The sequence below is a fragment of the Mobula birostris genome, chromosome 6, assembly GCF_030028105.1.
Source record: "Mobula birostris isolate sMobBir1 chromosome 6, sMobBir1.hap1, whole genome shotgun sequence".
NCBI lineage: Eukaryota > Metazoa > Chordata > Chondrichthyes > Myliobatiformes > Myliobatidae > Mobula > Mobula birostris.
The window spans coordinates 56,095,592-56,112,010 of record NC_092375.1 but is presented as its reverse complement, the minus strand read 5'-3'; the positions used below and the strand labels follow the sequence as shown (position 1 = coordinate 56,112,010).

The 16,419-nt window shown below is 40.7% G+C and overlaps 1 protein-coding gene across 1 annotated transcript in view; it reads right to left on the bottom strand.

Annotated features, from left to right (window-relative positions):
- The window catches only part of gap43 (growth associated protein 43), a 195,598-nt gene that overhangs the window by 115,245 nt on the left and 63,934 nt on the right, over positions 1-16,419 (bottom strand). Inside the window, exon 2 of the mRNA XM_072262289.1 lies at positions 10,531-11,131. Within this exon, the coding sequence (XP_072118390.1) occupies positions 10,531-11,131 (601 nt within the window). The remainder of the gene's footprint in view (positions 1-10,530; positions 11,132-16,419) is intronic.

Genomic DNA, 16,419 nt, shown 5'->3' with positions numbered 1-16,419 from the left:
GTTGGAGGCAACCCAGACGGAATATAAGGTGTTGTTCCTCCAACCTGAGTGCGGCTTCATCTTTACAGTAGAGGAGGCCGTGGATAGACATATCAGAATGGGAATAGGATGTGGAATTAAAATGTGTGGCCACTGGGAAATCCTGCTTTCTCTGGCAGACAGAGCGTAGCTGTCCAGCGAAAGATTTCACTGTTCAAGATGAGGAAAATTACATTTACATATAAGCTACATTACGAGTAAATGGGGATCATAAAGTCAGAGTTTTAAGGAAGTGGAATAAAAGACTATGTGAACATTGGCTTGGGTGGAAAATAAACATCACTGTAGATTGATTAGTATGAGTGAACTGTAGTGTTTACATTTCCATTTCCACATATTTCTACATTTGGTTAGATGAGAGGATTCATAAATCATTGGTAGAGACAATTGTTGAAAGGATTGATTTATGAAAGTTAGCAGTACCAAATCAAAATAAACCTTATTCATAAAAAGCATATACAAACGCAAATCAACAGTGCATGGGTCTCTTCATATTCATAGTGTCACTCTGTGTATTCACAGCATTATTGGTACCAGATGTTGGTACTGTTAGCACATTCTGTGTGCATAGCATCATTGCCGCTCATGCTGTCTACTGGGAAAATAAAAGCTTCAAGTGTTTGAGAGGCTTTTATTCAGGACTTAGCCCCTCAATGTCTAATATTAGAAGGATCCTAGACAGCAGATCTGCCCCAGAAAGCCTCAGCATTGGTTGTACTGAGCTTCATTACATCCCTCAGCCTGGATTACACCAGCTGGCAGCTTCCACTTATTGATACTTTGTCGTACCTGACCAACAAGTTTCTGGCAGACCAAAGTGTGTCTTTCCCTGAGATGATGATCCTTCAACAGCTCTTCATGTCTGTCACGGTAAGTGCCCTGGGAATAAGCCTTTGATCAGAGATTCCTCTGTTATGAAGCTGCTTCAGTCAACCATGACAAAACTCCTGATAACATTCAGGCAGCAGAATCAATACAGTTCGATCTAAACAAAATCTAGATGTGGGCAAATAAGTGGTAGATGAACTTTAATGTAAGTAAATCTAAAATATTACATATAGGAAGTAGAAATATTTTATATATATACACACACACACACACACACACACACATATATACAATGGGGGGGAGGGGTCTTCAGTTAGAAAGTGCACTGTGTGAGAATGATTGGGGTGTCTTGATAGACTCATCACTATCAACATCTAGACCAAAGTTCCCAACCTGGAGTCCACGGACCCCTATCTTAATGGTATTTGTCCCTGGCATAAAAACAGTTGGTAACCCCTGATCCAGACAATGCACAGAAGCAACTAGGAAGGCTAATAAAAAACTGGACTATATAATGCGCTCAGTGGAGTCCAAGTCTGGAGACATTCTCCTCAAGCTGTATAATACACTTGTGAGGCCACACCTTAAATACTGTGTGCAATTTTGGTCATATTTTGTGAGGGATTTGAAGGCAGTGGAGAGAGTTCAGAGTTCAGAGAAGGGTGATGAGACTCATTCCAGGTCTGCAGGGTATGAACTATAAAAAAAGATTGAAAGCATTGTATCTTTTAGCCTAAATAGACATAGAATGAGAGGAGACACGATAGAAGTGTTCGAATCATTAAGGGTATATGTAAGGTAGATGCCAACTGCAACTTCAAAATTAATCCATTAACAAAGACACAGGGCCGTAGGTGGAGAATGGTTAAGGGGAGATCTCAGTCTAACATCAGGAAGCAGTTCTTTACACAGCGAGCTGTGGACACATGGACCAAACTACCTAGTTGCATAGTTAAGAGTAGTAATAGTTAGAGCCTTTCAAATCTAAACTCGATAGTTATTTCAACATACTATGTGAATAGGAATTTGGCAAGCTTTGTTGGGCTAACTGGCCTATTCTTGTCTAAAGCTTTCTGATGTTCTAATGTACAGCCCATAACAAGGTGGGTGACCACTGACCACGTCAACGTCATTGTAGTTGTTTCGAGAGCAGCGTGTATTTGGATTGAAATTTTGACCATAGAGGAAGGATCCGACAGGGAGCTCTGTTCTCCCTGCCACCGAAGGGAAGTTGTGGTGAATGTCAGTAAATTCTGATGATAATGCATATTCTGCCAGATGACTTGGACAGTTTGCTCATGGTATCAAACCATGGGATTCATCTGGTCTTTATCCTGCCTTTCCTGTAAGATATGCCACATTGATCACTGCCTGATTTACTTGTGGTCCAAGATGTTTTCCTGAAATTTGTTTTCCTTGAAGAATAGGTAGTGCATCTGACTGGAACATGGCTCTGCAGTGGTACTAGGTCTATCCTTCACAGCTTCCAGACACAGGTAGAACCTCACTACATAGTGCCCATATACTTTGTTTCCGAGCACTGCCTGATGAGTATGCTCTAAACCTACTAATTCCCACAGACTATACCTCTTCCTATCCTGTCTCATGTAAAAATGCTATTACCTTTTCTCATTTCTTTCATGTCTGCTGCATATGTTCTCAGGAGGAGGTTTCCCTTTCCAGGCCATCAGAGATGTCCTCCTTCTTCCAAGTATGGGGTTTCCTTTCCATCATCATTGGTGTTGCCCTCACCTGCATCTCCTCCATTTCCTGGACATCTGCACTCAACCCATCTTCCCACAGCCTTTACAGTGATAAAGTTCCTCCTGTCCTAACCTATCACCACATGATCCACTGCATAAGCCTCACATCATTCTCCACAACATCTACCATCTCCAAAGGGAAACTACAACCAAGCACATCTTTACCTCCCCGCTCCCAATCATTCTCTGCTTTCCACAGGGTTCACACCCTCCATGATTCCCTTGTCTATTTACCATCCCCACTAATCTCCCTTCCAGCATTTGCTCCTACAAGCAGCCAAAATACTACACGTGCCCATCTGCCTCCCCCCTCTTGTCTAGTCAGGGCACCAAATGGGAGGCAACACTTTCCCTGTGAAGCTGTTGGGGCCATCTATTGTATCTGGTGCTCCTGATGCGCCTTCCTCTACGTTAGTGAAACCCATTGTAAATTGGGGGACCGCTTTGTTGAGCACCTCCGATCCATCCGCCAAAAGCAGAATTTCCCAGTGGTTAACCATTTTAATTCCTGTTCCTTTTCCCATTCCAACATGTCAGTCTTCTCTTGTGCCATGATGAGACCACTCTCAGGGTAGAGAGCAACACCTCATATTCTGTCTGTGTAGCCTCCAAACTGATGGCATGAACATCAATTTCTAATTCAGTAAAAAATTTTTTGCATTCCCCTTCCCACTTCTTCTATTCCCAACTCTGGCCTCTCACCTCTTCTCACCTGCCTATCACCTCCCCCTGGTGCCCCACCTTTTTCCCTTTCTCCGGTTCTATCAGATTCCTTCCTCTCCAGCCCTTTATCTTATGCACCCACCTGGCTTCACCTATCACTTTCTAGCTATCCTGCTTCCCCTCTCCACACCTTTTTATTCAGGCATCTTCCTCCTTCCTTTTCAGTCCTGAAGAAGGGTCTCGGCCCAAAATGTTGACTGTTCGTTATTTTCCATCGACACTGCCTGACCTGCTGGGTTCCTCCAGTGTTTTGTGTGTGATGCTTTTGCTCCTGTTGTCCAGAGAGCTGTGCTTCACAACCTGTTAAACATATTCCATCTTGGATTCATAGATGAACAGGAAGAAATAAAACTCTTAGGTGTCAACTGCCTCAGTTAATACCAAGTTGAAAGGTACTTGATCCAGGCTGATAATTGACTGTAACGCTGGGGAGTTTTCGTGAAACTGAATCCCCGCTTGCCTGTTCCCATGCTCATAACAGATCTAATTCATTCTACAGCCAACACTGTCAATTGGATTAATTAGTCATGCAACTCTGGAGTTCAGCTGACAAAGGCATTCCTGTAAATTACTTACTCATTGCCGTACTTTAATATCAAAGCAGTGTGGATTGTGCAAGTACGGAATCTCTGGGAAAGCTAGTGTTAATTCTCACTCAAGAGAATTAGGTATTATACTAAGGCCCACTCTGCAAATCAAGTACTTAAATATATGCTTCAGGAGGTAATTACACAGACTCCTATTATTTCAGGGAAAGCCTTAATTAGTTTTGAGACAAAGTGCTCGGCTATTCCAGAAACAGACCTACTTCAAGTAGAACGTCATGGCTGGCATTTCAGAAACTATATCTTGAATCATAGAGGGTTGCTCAACACTGTGGCAAGGCTTGAGTGCCATCACCACCTGAAAAGCAAAACCAAATAACATAAGTGGTAAAGAGGTTTTGCTCCCTGATGAGCTCAATCCCTTTTATGCTTATTTTGACTGACAGAGCATGGAGGCAACTTCACGGATCCCCACAGCCCTCGATGACCCTGTGATTTCAGCCTCGGAGGCCAACCTGAAAGCATCCTTCAGGATGGTGAATCCACGAATAGCACCTGGCCCAGGTAACATACCTGGCCAAGTACTGAAGACCCGTGATTGTCAGGATGCTCTTCATTGACTACAGCTCAATATTCAATACTATCATCCTGTCAGAACTCATTACTAAGTTTCAAGACCTGGGCCTCAGTACCACTCTGTTCAATTGGATCCTCCATTTCCTCACTGATAGTCCCTAGTTAGTACGGATTGACAACAGCATCTCCTCCACGCTCGCTATCAGCACAGATGCACCACAGGGCTATCTTTACCGCAGTCCCAGCTCTACTCATTTTATACTTATGATCCTGTGGCTAGGTACAGCTCTAATGCCGTAATTAAGTTTGCTAGTGGCACTACTGTTGTTGGCCAAATCAAACGCTGTGACGAATTGGCATATCGGAGGGAGACTGAAAATCTGATTGCGTGGTGTCACAAGAATAAACTTCCACTCAACGTTGGTAAAACCAAACAGCTGATTATCGACTACAGGAAGAAGCCTCAGAACCATGAAACAGTTATCTGTGAAGCCTCGGATCCATGAAACAGTTATCTGTCCAGGGACCAGCACACAAGTTTCATTGCAAAGAAGGCAGAACAGCGCCTTAACTCTCTTAGAAGTTTGCGTAGATTGCATGTCACCAAAAATGTTGATAAACTTCTATAGATGCAGAATGGAGAGAGAGCAAAATCGGCTCTTGCCTCCGATCCGGGATGGGATTTAAATTGTATATACAGCGAATCGTATCTCACACTAGGATCCAGGCACAGCTGCTGCGAAAAGCTACATGGGTAGACCTCGCCACCCAGCGACTTGTTCCGGGCCCAGATTCCGTCATCCAGACCGAAGCCACTCTCAAGATTTCAAATCAGCTCAGTGCTCAGAGCAATCCAACCTCACACCTGGGCAGGAATCTCACCTCTGCCCCGACTTCCCCAATTGGTGCATCTCTCATCCAAGCCAGTTAAACAAGCATCAGAACTTTTCTGTTCAGGCTCTGATTTCTGCTTTAGGAGCTTAGAGCAATCCAACCTTGCTCCTGGGCCAGCTGTACGGGCATCAGAACTCCATCTGCAATGCACCATCTTGGCTCATCCCCTGAATTCGCCTCATCATCGCTTGCCCCTTCACTGTGTGCAACGATAATTTAATACAATTTTCCTCAGGAAAGGTATTTTTAGTGGTGCTTTTAGTCAGAGTTATTAGCTTTTTGACTATCAGAAGCTGTTGCACACGATCAGTTGCGCCGTCTTAACTGGAAATCAAGAGTGTAAATTCTTGAGTGGCAAACTACCAAAGACCTTTTGGAAGTCCAAATTAGCCATATTGACCATTATGCCCATTATCAATTCTCTGATTTCCATCTCAAAAACCGACAACAAATTTTTCAAATGTTTACTTTTCGTAAATCCATATTGTTGCTATTTTCTCAGTTATAATGTTACTATTTCCTCAATAATAAATTCCTACATTTTCTTCTTCAATATCTTAGTCCTCCTTCAGAAAATCTAAATTTTCTTCAATTTTCAGGCTTCCTATTTCATTTAAGCATCATTCTGAATCTTTTCTTTTAATGTAGTTTTATTATTTTTTCTTGGTATCGAATTCTAGGCTACTTATTTTTGCCTTAATGCTCAGCACAGTAGATTGGCAAATACCGCAGTATACTGATCTCATGTGATTTTAATCCTCAAGTACTGCCTGCGTAGAATTTGCCTTTTACCTGTGATTATGTGGGTTTACTTCAGCGGTTTTGTTTTCACCTCCACATCCCAAAGATGGTAGGTTTGGTAGGTTAACTGGCTACTGTAGATGACTCCTTGTGTAAGTTTTTAATCAGAGTATTAGGTTTCAGTTGGTGGGTTTGTGTGAGAGAATGTGTTATTAATTTCCAGCTGTATCAGTCAAAATACATTACAATGTTAGTCTTTTAGGATAGAGGGTTTACCATCCTATCAGTTAAGTCCCTTGGACCTAATTTATAAGGCTGCTTCACTTAAATGTAATAGTGAGAATAAATTTATTGCAAAGGAAGTTGGATCAGAAGTGGCTGGGACTTTTTTTTGAATAACTAAGTGCCAATAAATTTCCAAAATGACAAGTGCACTACCGCTGAATATTTCTGTAGCTAAGTGCAATAAACAACTGTGTATCAGCAAGTTTATCTGTAGAGCATGCTGACCGTAGCATTGATCAACACTCATTGCTGACTTGATGCCATCTTGGTCAGTCTGGAGATCAATGGAGTTTTGCAATAGATACACTTTAACCTCAATTAGTTGATTCTATTAGCAGAAGGAAGAGATTTTTTCACCATCTTTAATCACATACTATCACCCCTGTCCATGCTATTTAAAGAGTTCATCCACCAGTTAATAGTTGATAGTTAATTTCTGGCTATTAGTAAAATTCTGTGATGGCTTGGTGCTATCTATATTTATTATGAAATGTCTAAGTCCTCAGTGAGCTCTGCGACCAAACTGATTCGGAGTCCTCTGTTTATAAATGCTGCTCTGAGACATTGGTGCATACGTCCCGCGCCTTGGAATAGAGCACGATTAAGAGAATAAGCAGAGGTTAGGCGCTGGAAAAGAGAGGCAAAGGATTGCCAACAGGTGTGCATATCTATCCTGGGTGTTCAGGGAGCAATTTGCCTCAGTGAGAAGCAATGCGTGTGATGACTATGTCAAGAATAATGTTCTCACCGTATTTTTGCATGCCCCATATCTAAAACTCAGGAAGGGCAGAGAGCTATGTGGCTGGTGCTGTCAAGTTGTCTGTGATAATGACTTTACATACATCTTGCTCATTCCACTACCTGCTGCATTCAAAGACAGCTAACAGTGTCAATGTTTTTATTGGTAGAAACAATCAAGGACTTGTTTTTCAGGGACTTCAGTGACCCTCAGTATGCAGAGTGCCGGTCCTGCATGCACATTGCTTAGTGGTTGTAATTTTCCAATTCAGCTTAAATCGGAAAGGATTCCACTTGCTCAATGTCCAAACTTTGTACACGTTAGGCAGAGAATCAGGATGATCCATTCTCAGAGCCACAACAGCAAAGCTGAAGCCTTTAATTGTTGGCAGTCTGCAATGTTAGCTGCATGTCAGCCTCCCTATCAATACCCCTTATAACTTTATAAGATCATAACAATGTAAGATCTCTCCTCATTATCCTGTTCTTCAGTGAATAAAGTTCTAACGTATTCAACTTTCCTTATAATTCAGGTCCTCAAGTCCCAGCAACATCCTTGTAAATATTCTCTACACTCCTTCAAACTTGTTGATTCCTTTCCTGTAGATGGGTGAGCAGCAACTCATATAATACCACAAATTCAGCCTCACCAATGCCTTCAACTTCACATAACACCCTGCACTCAATGCCCTGATGCATGAGGATGAAGTCATTTGTTTAGCCCCCTCATGAAGTGATTAAGGCTATTCCAGCAGAGCAATAACTTATTTAAACTTGACTTCTGAAATTGTCTACCATAACAATCTTTTCCAGAGCTTTCTGAATATTTATCTGGAGAACCTTTTTTCTCCTGTGAATGCAGAACCATTCTCCTCCCTGCACCCCCCCCCCCAATATTTCAACTATTTCAGCTGCTCCTCTTTAGTTTCTGAGCCAATTCTGAAAGTCCCGAGGCATTTTTGCACCTATTCTTGCAAGTTTTCTCAATTCAAATTCACTCTGTGCAATTGCCAAACATGCTTGTTCATAGCTTCCATTTTGGTACAAGTTAGATATAAGCAGTGCAGGTTAGCATTAATTAGTGCTCGCCATTCACAATATTGGAGCCTTGCTAATGCCATCAGCCAATGAACAGCATGATTTATGCTGAAATTATTTGAATGAATAGGTAGGATTCTATTGGCTAGCACCTTGTTGTAACCATTAAGCGCAGTTTCATTGATGTGCTTGTTGCCAGCAGATACTAAATTTAGCTGTAGTGACACCTTCAAGTGGGATTCAATAACCCATGAGTCTCTACAGAACACCATGTTTAAAGAGCACCAGGAAAGCATTAAGGAGGTTGGCAGGCATATGCATTGAGTCATTAGCTTGATTCTCAGTAGTAAGCTATTGGCTATTACATGTTTCATGGGATTTCTGTTAAAATGTCCATGAACAGAATAAATAAATGCCAAGGATGTTAGTTCAAATGCTGTCCAACAGAATATTGTTGCTTGTTAGTTATGACTTTCTATGGTTCAGGTTATGGTATAAAAGGAACAGGATTTTAGCCAGAGAATTACTGTATGACTTATATCAATTTATTGTGCTGTGCTTCCATTAATTTCCCCAACTACTATTTGGAAGATTTTTTTGTAATTTTAAAGGACTTCTGCAATCCAAAGTGACAAATATTGCATTGGTTTAGCCATAAATAATAAGCTTAAAGCAAAACAAAGCTTCAAAAGCATTATTGTTGTGCCTCATGTTATTCTGTAAAATATTAAAAGAGAAATGCTCATTACTCCATGACAGCTGATGCTAACTATTACTAAACAGGTGGCCAACTATCTATACACATCTGAGAAAAAACAGCTGGGCATGATTAGGCATTACAGTGACAAATGTGCCCCTTCCCCCGCACACTTCCATCCTGCCATTCCACACCAATTGCAATAGTAGGAAATTGCTTAAATGTAACTTTAGTGAGTATGCCATTTTTTTTTCAATTTAGGTTTCCTTTTAGCAATGTTTTATGGTGTATTACAAAATCTCAGCTCTGCCCCCTCACACCATCTCCCTCTCTCTCTCTCTCTCTCTCTCACATATACATACACACTCACATGTGGCAATTAATTACTTCTAAATCTGTGCAGCCAGCTCAGTGCATCAGCTTGCAGAGTATTGTTTAATCAGGGAGCCATAGTTTCATCCTGCAACTGGGTAGAAACTGGCCTTGGACCAGGCCTTGTCAAATCCTCTGCTGGCAGTTTCCCTTCTGCAACTTTCTGCCTCTGAATTTCAGAGATTATTCTGTATCAAATGGATTTTCATAGTTCTTCTCAAGTATCATTTTCTTTGGTAGGGAAGATAGCTAATGCCAGAACTCTTGGAAAAATATAATGTGAGTTTATTAGATAACCCCATAGATTGTGCCTAATTTGAGAACAAAATAGTTATAATGCTTAGCCATATATTAGCATTAGGTTATCCTCATCCCTCCTTGCTTGTTTAATTCTACATATGCAAGTTTTGTCTTCCATACCTCAGAAGCTGGAGTGCAAATATGTCGTGCTGCTTTCTAAGAATATGCGGAAAGAGCCACATGAAATAGGAAGTATGCTGAATGTCAGTGATCTCAGTTTTCTGGAGTTTTGAACACTCTCATCCAAAATATCCAAATCAAAGCAGAGTTCCAAAGTACACAAAGTTTTGTTAGAAGTTTAGAGGCTATCACAATCACTTCACAGAATTATGTGTTCATGTTATCTAGTTGCTTTGACGGTAACATACCAATGATTGTCTCTTACCTGATAAATACAATTTACCTGCCCACCGGTTCTTCTGGAAACCTTTTGACTCATGTCAAAATTGACCTGCTTCACTGAGAAAAAAACAACCAATGCAAAACTAGAAACCCCTAATAGAAATCACTTATGTTGCTGCAAGTACGTTGGAGTTTATCACATACAATATTTAAATACATACTGTAGCTCCACTGCTTCAGAGGTTCAACTTGTAAAAAGGCAGGTCATTGATATTATGCAACAGAAAATGTTAACAGTTATTCAATGATTTATGATCATGGGTTTTCACAACTGAATTTCAAATCCGCTGAGTTACAATAATCATCTTCTTGAATCAGAATGTATCATTAATAAAATGGTAATGATATTGATAATAAAACATATTAAAATTTTGTAAATGCTTTTGTATGTGCATTCTGGAATAAAATGTGAAGTTTTTCTGTGTTATTTACAATGGCACATAATCAATAGAAGTTTTACAAAAAGAAACTATTGCTTTACTTTTGTTATGGAAATACTTTCAAGGTCTTCAGTTAACTTTTCATCACTCCTAAAGATTCTATAAATAAGACGGTGTCGTAAGGTGGTTATTTAAGAAACGACTCTCACCTGTTTTCTCTGGTGCTGTGTTGCTGGCAGCTGTCTCAGCCTGGGCCTTTGTTGCTGCTTCACTGGCATCAGCGGCAGGCACCTCGGCTTGTTTCTTCTCTTTTTCCTGGCTGGAAGTGGCGTTTGAAGATGGGGTACTTTCAGTGGCAGTACTTGCACCACCACTTCCTGTCTCCTCAGCATCCTTCTCAGCGTTCACAGGTTTTCCATCTGTTGCAGCTGGTGTTGCCTTCTCCGAGTTTTCCGTAGGAGCCTCCTTTACCTCTGATGCCTTGTCAGCATCCGAGGGGGCGGCTGCTTCAGGATTGCTTGCTGCCTTTTCCGCTTCCTCTGTCTTCCCTTTCGAATCAGATGCAGCTGGCTCTGTCGCTGTTTCCTCTTGCTCCTTAGTGGCTTCTGTTACTTTAGAGTCTTCCTTTTTCTCTCCACCTTCTGCTTTTGTTGCCGCAGCTGCTTCGCCTTTCTTCTCCCCCTTCAGCTTTTTCCGTGTTATGTGGCCACGGAAGCTAGCCTGGATTTTGGTGGCAGCCTTATGGGCCTTGTCTTCTGGTTTGGTAGTCTCTTGGTCAGCTTTCGCATTAGCTTCATCATTCTTCTCAGCCTAGAATCAAAGTCACATTAAAATATTGTCATAAAGCTAAATATAGAAATATTCTGCTGGACACTATTGTCCTAAACACCTTCCATTATTTTTGTGTAGTTGTGTTTTCAGTCCATTATTCATTTCTTTTATCATCCATTGAGGTAGCTTGTCATAATATTAATTATTATTAATAATAGGCAAATAGTAGCTTTTGCAGCCAGGCAAAATGGGTTACAAAAAAATTGGTGTTTCCAAACTGCAGATCAGTGAAAATGTAACAGTATAACCTTGAGGATTGAGTAATGCACTGAAACCATCAGGGGACAAAACTGCTGTACAAAATGTGTTTATATCAGACAGAACTTGCATCAACAGAAAGTATAGTAAACACTCAGCAGTTCAGGCAGCACCTATGGAGAGAAACAATGTCATCTTTTCAGGATCAATAACCTTCATCAGAAATGCCTGTCAGAGCACTTCATTAGAATGCTAACTCGTTTCTTCTTTCCAAAGATACTGGGAGCTTCCAGCATTTTCTGTTCTTATTTCAGATTACCATCATCTGCTTCTTAAAAATTTTTCAGTTTGTGTCAATTCCAGTAGTGATATTATAGATAAATCTCTAAGTATTATAATAATCCCGAGTTGAGAAAAAGGCATATTTTTGCAGCCCCTGGTCTCCATGTTTTACATCTCGGAGCACTAGGTCCTCCAAATTTAATTTTGCGGCACCTTCTGACACACATTCATTTTGCAAAATGCCCTCTAAATAATCTTATAATATAGTGAGTGTCACAGCACTACCTGCAAATTACAGGTTTGAATACAGTACCGTTTTCAGCATAAATGCACTTACAATGTATTAGATGATATTCTTTGCATTGGACTCCTGCTCACTGAGAAATCAATGAATCTATACATATATTTATATCACTTATCAAATAAGAAAATTCTAAAGCATTTCTCCAATCTAAAATATCTGTCCTGCTTTCCACTTGTTAGTTGTTGCCATGGATGACCATCATTTTGCTCATTTAATGTAACAAAATTAATAAATTTTATGCTGCTATTTTAGTTATGGATTCTTTGAAGTTTATAAATACCAAGGTGCATGGATAGGGTAAATGCAAGCTGGATTTCTCCACTGAGGTTGGGATGAGTCTAGTACTAGAAGATATGGGTTAAAGGTGAAAGGTGAAATGTTTGAGGGAAACCTGAGAGGGAACTTCTTCTCTTAGAGGATGGTGAGATTGTGGAATGAGCTGCCAGTGGAAATGATGGATGCAAGTTCGATTTTCAACATTTATGAGCAATTTGGATAGGTACATGTGTGGGAGGTGTATGGAGGGCTATGGTTTGGGTGAAGGTCGATGGAACTAGGCAGATTAATAGTTTGGCACAGACTAGCTAGACTGAAGATCCTGTTTCCATGCTGAGGTGCGCGATGATTCTACTGTTAAAAAAAATCCATTTTATATTCATCCTTGTGATTCTTATTGTTACAACACTGAAGCAGCGCTCTATATATCGATACTTTGACACCTTCACTGCTGTTGAGATTGAAAAGACTTTGACCTACATTTTACAATATTAATCATCACTTGTTTTGAACAATACAAAACCTATGGACTACCATTTATATTTTTGTAGCCATGTCAATACTTCAGATGTTTTGAACAATTAACCAGTTGCTTCATTGGACTTAAATCATTCACACAATTGGTAGTAGAAATGGAATTATAACACATAGTATACAGTATATTTAGCAAGAGAGAAGCAGGAGTTGCTCTCTCAACCCTTCCAGCTTCCTCCACCATTCAATAATATTGTGGTTGACTTGTAATTTGGAACTATTTTCCTGCACAAAATTCCCTAATTTCCTTAATATGTAAACAATCTATTAGTCTCCATCTTAAATGCACTAAGTGTTGACGAACATTTCTTCTTACCTCTGAATTAGTTAGTTGATTCCTCATTTTATAAACTGTTAAACCTGATTCAGCATCTCCTAGCCTTGGGAAACATCAGTCCTGAATCTACTTTTCAAGCTTTCAAGCTCCTCGAAGAATTTTGCACAATTCATTATGATCAGTCATGGCCTTGAACTCAACTTAACTTTCAGTATTCATAGAACATAAACGGGAACAGCATTGCACAGGCCATTTGGAACATGGGGGCTGGTCTTGATGCCAATTTATACTGAGCGTCCTCGTCCTGTAAATCAACCATATCCCTCATTCCCTTCGTAAGCATGTGAAACTCCTTAAACGCCTTTTTGAAAGCCTCTTAAACTTCTCCAAACAACTTGGTTCCACTACTATTCCTGGTAACCTAATCCCAGCACTTACCTCTCCCTGCATAAAAAATAAACTTTCCTTTTACATCTGCTTCTACTTTTTGAAAATTTAAAGCATGTCCTCTGGTGTTTGACATTTCCAGCATGGGTAAAATATTCTGATTGTCTACTCAATCTACAGCTCTCACAATTCTAAATACCTCTGCTTCATAAAAATGACTACCCTGTTTGCCTCTCTGCCATCTGGTCTCTTTTTACACCTCTCCCGCTCCAGTGTGTCAGCAAGGGACAGCAGGACCTTGTCGTGGCACCACCCATACTGTTCTTGTGTTGAAGCTATTTTACATCCTGACAGTATATGTTCCAGTGAACCCCACTGACCACAAAACTTGCAGTTAGATCCTCTCCCAGCCCCCATATATGCAGCTGTGATCATGTAGAGAGAATATCATACACGGACTGCAGATCGAAAGAAATGCAGAAGGGCTCCGGTCTCCAAAGCTCAGCCCAAGTGATCTTGCGCTTGGGATGATCCCATTTTGTCCAGGCACCTGTGACCACAAATTCACTGCCTTCGATAACCGCCATTCGTCCTCGCAGTTCCATACCTCTATCTGGACCATCTCCTGCCTATCCTTTGCACTTGCACTCCACCATCCTTGGATGTGTGCAGAGTCAAGGAGTTGTTGTCTTAGGCAAGGGTTGCCAATGATGTCTCTCAATTGCAGGGCACTCACTGCCTGGTCTGTGGCTGAGTTGGCAGACCTCTTTCGGCCCAATCTTGTTGTGACTCCTACTTGATCTATTAGCTTGCCATAGGAGTCCCTAACTGTTAACACAACTCTACAACACACATCAAAGTTGCTGGTGAACACAGCAAGCCAGGCAGCATCTCTAGGAAGAGGTACAGTTGACGTTTTGGGCTGAGACTCTTCGTCAGGACTGTCCTGATGAAGAGTCTCGGCCCAAAACGTCGACTATACCACTTCCTAGAGATGCTGCCTGGTCTGCTGCGTTCACCAGCACCTTGATGTGTGTTGCTTGAATTTCCAGCATCTGCAGAATTCCTCGTGTTTGCCAACACAACTCTACACTTTGCCACCTTGAACTTCTCCACTACTGATGGCAACGGGAGCTATAGCTAGCCTGAACTTATGTAGAGACCTACTGAAGAAAAACTTGGAGGGATCCCCAGCCATTTCCACAGGTGCTTGTTGACTTTCCTCTCGATGACTTCTACTTGGGGAATTCGTACACCATGAAAAGCCAGAGAAGACCATGTAGGTACAACCATGTCTTAAATTTACCAGGACATCTGGTTTTGTTGATCTTCTTCAACAACTCTTCAGACTGCTTTACATGTCAGTGATGTTGGCGTTGTCTGCCATTGCTACATTAAATCACTTTTCAAGACACTTTATTGGGTTGTCCTCTTATGAATAGAATGCCTTCTCCCTGTTCCTGAAGACTGAACTTGCTAGTAACATTGCCCTTTTTGATCTCCATGTAACTGGACTTCCTGGCCTTGAAGGTCATCCTAGCCCAGGTAGCTATGTTTTCCAGGGTTTCCAAAATCCATCTTGCTTGGACATGGGTTACAGTGGTTACTGTAATGTCATCCATGAACCACTGTATTGCAGGTTGTTGGAAACCAGGCTCCAACACTGGGCCTCGGGCTATGTCTGCTGCAGCTGATATGAGAAGGTTCATTAGCACGGTAGGAACTCACTATTGTGCAAAATTTAATTTTGAAGCAGCAGATTTGATTAAATTTCTTTATTAACTTTATTTCTTATCTTGCTATCCATTTCCCTTCCAGTTATTCCATTTGTCATTTTCTCATTTCGTTTCAATGATGTACCTCCATCCAAACTTAATTTAGAAAAGACTATGGTGGTTGCATCTGAATCTACCTTGTGCTTACATTTGAGAATCTCATTATTGTTGAAGTCTCAAAAGTCCACCTTAATATACAGTGACATTTTGTAATGAGGCCATATCAGCAACGCACTGATCTGCATGAACATTATGTAATAAATAGATTGTAAAATAAGTGATAAACTCAAAATCATGCTGAAATCAGCAGATTTTTCTTTTCATATTTTCCAAACTGATGGAGATATTCTAGAGGTAATCTGAGCACAAATAAGATGTTTAATTATAACTTTAATAATCCAGTCCTGATAATCCATCCAGTCTTGATGAAAGGTCTCAGCCCGAAAACCGATCCTTTATTCCTCTCCATAGATGCTGCCTGACTGGCTGAGTTCCTTCAGCATTTTGTGTGTGTTACTCTAGATTCCCAGCATCTGCAGAATCTCTGATGTCTTTAATTACACATACATTCTGATTATTGCTTTCGGATGAAGCTTGTGATGGACTTCTCTGAATTTTTAGAGTAGAATTTTCTGTACTAGGACATCTATCGGCATTTGCCCTTCAATAAAATTTCCCCTGCATTCTTCAGTTCATTAAACCTTTGCCCATTAAGTTGTTCAGGGTGAGCTGCTAAAGGCAGAGCAAAGCAGCAGAGTACCTAAGGCTTGAATAAGAAAACGTTGACTCAGAATCTGAAGTCAATGACATCAATTCTAACCTATGAGGAACATTTATGCCCATCCTGTGCAGTTACCCTTTGGGAACTTTCAGAGAGAAGCCAGATCCATCTGTGTGTTTACTCATCAACAGGGATTTCCAGATTGTAAATCAATTTAACTGGAGTGGAGAGACAGGGCAGAAAAATATCACCCAGAAAAGATGAAAAAGAAATTGACAACCTGCCAAATTGTCAGTTGTCAAATCACCATAAGCATTGCTGACATTCAACAACACTCAAACTATTTTTGTATTTTCTTTAGCCACAGGTGAGGTATCAAAAGACTGAGGGTAGTTAATATTGATCCCATATTCAAGAAGGGTGACTATGGACAAGCAAAGAAACTGTAGGCTGGTGTGCCTTATGTCAGAAGCAGAAAAACTATTAGAGGAATTTCTTAGAGACAGGATTTAT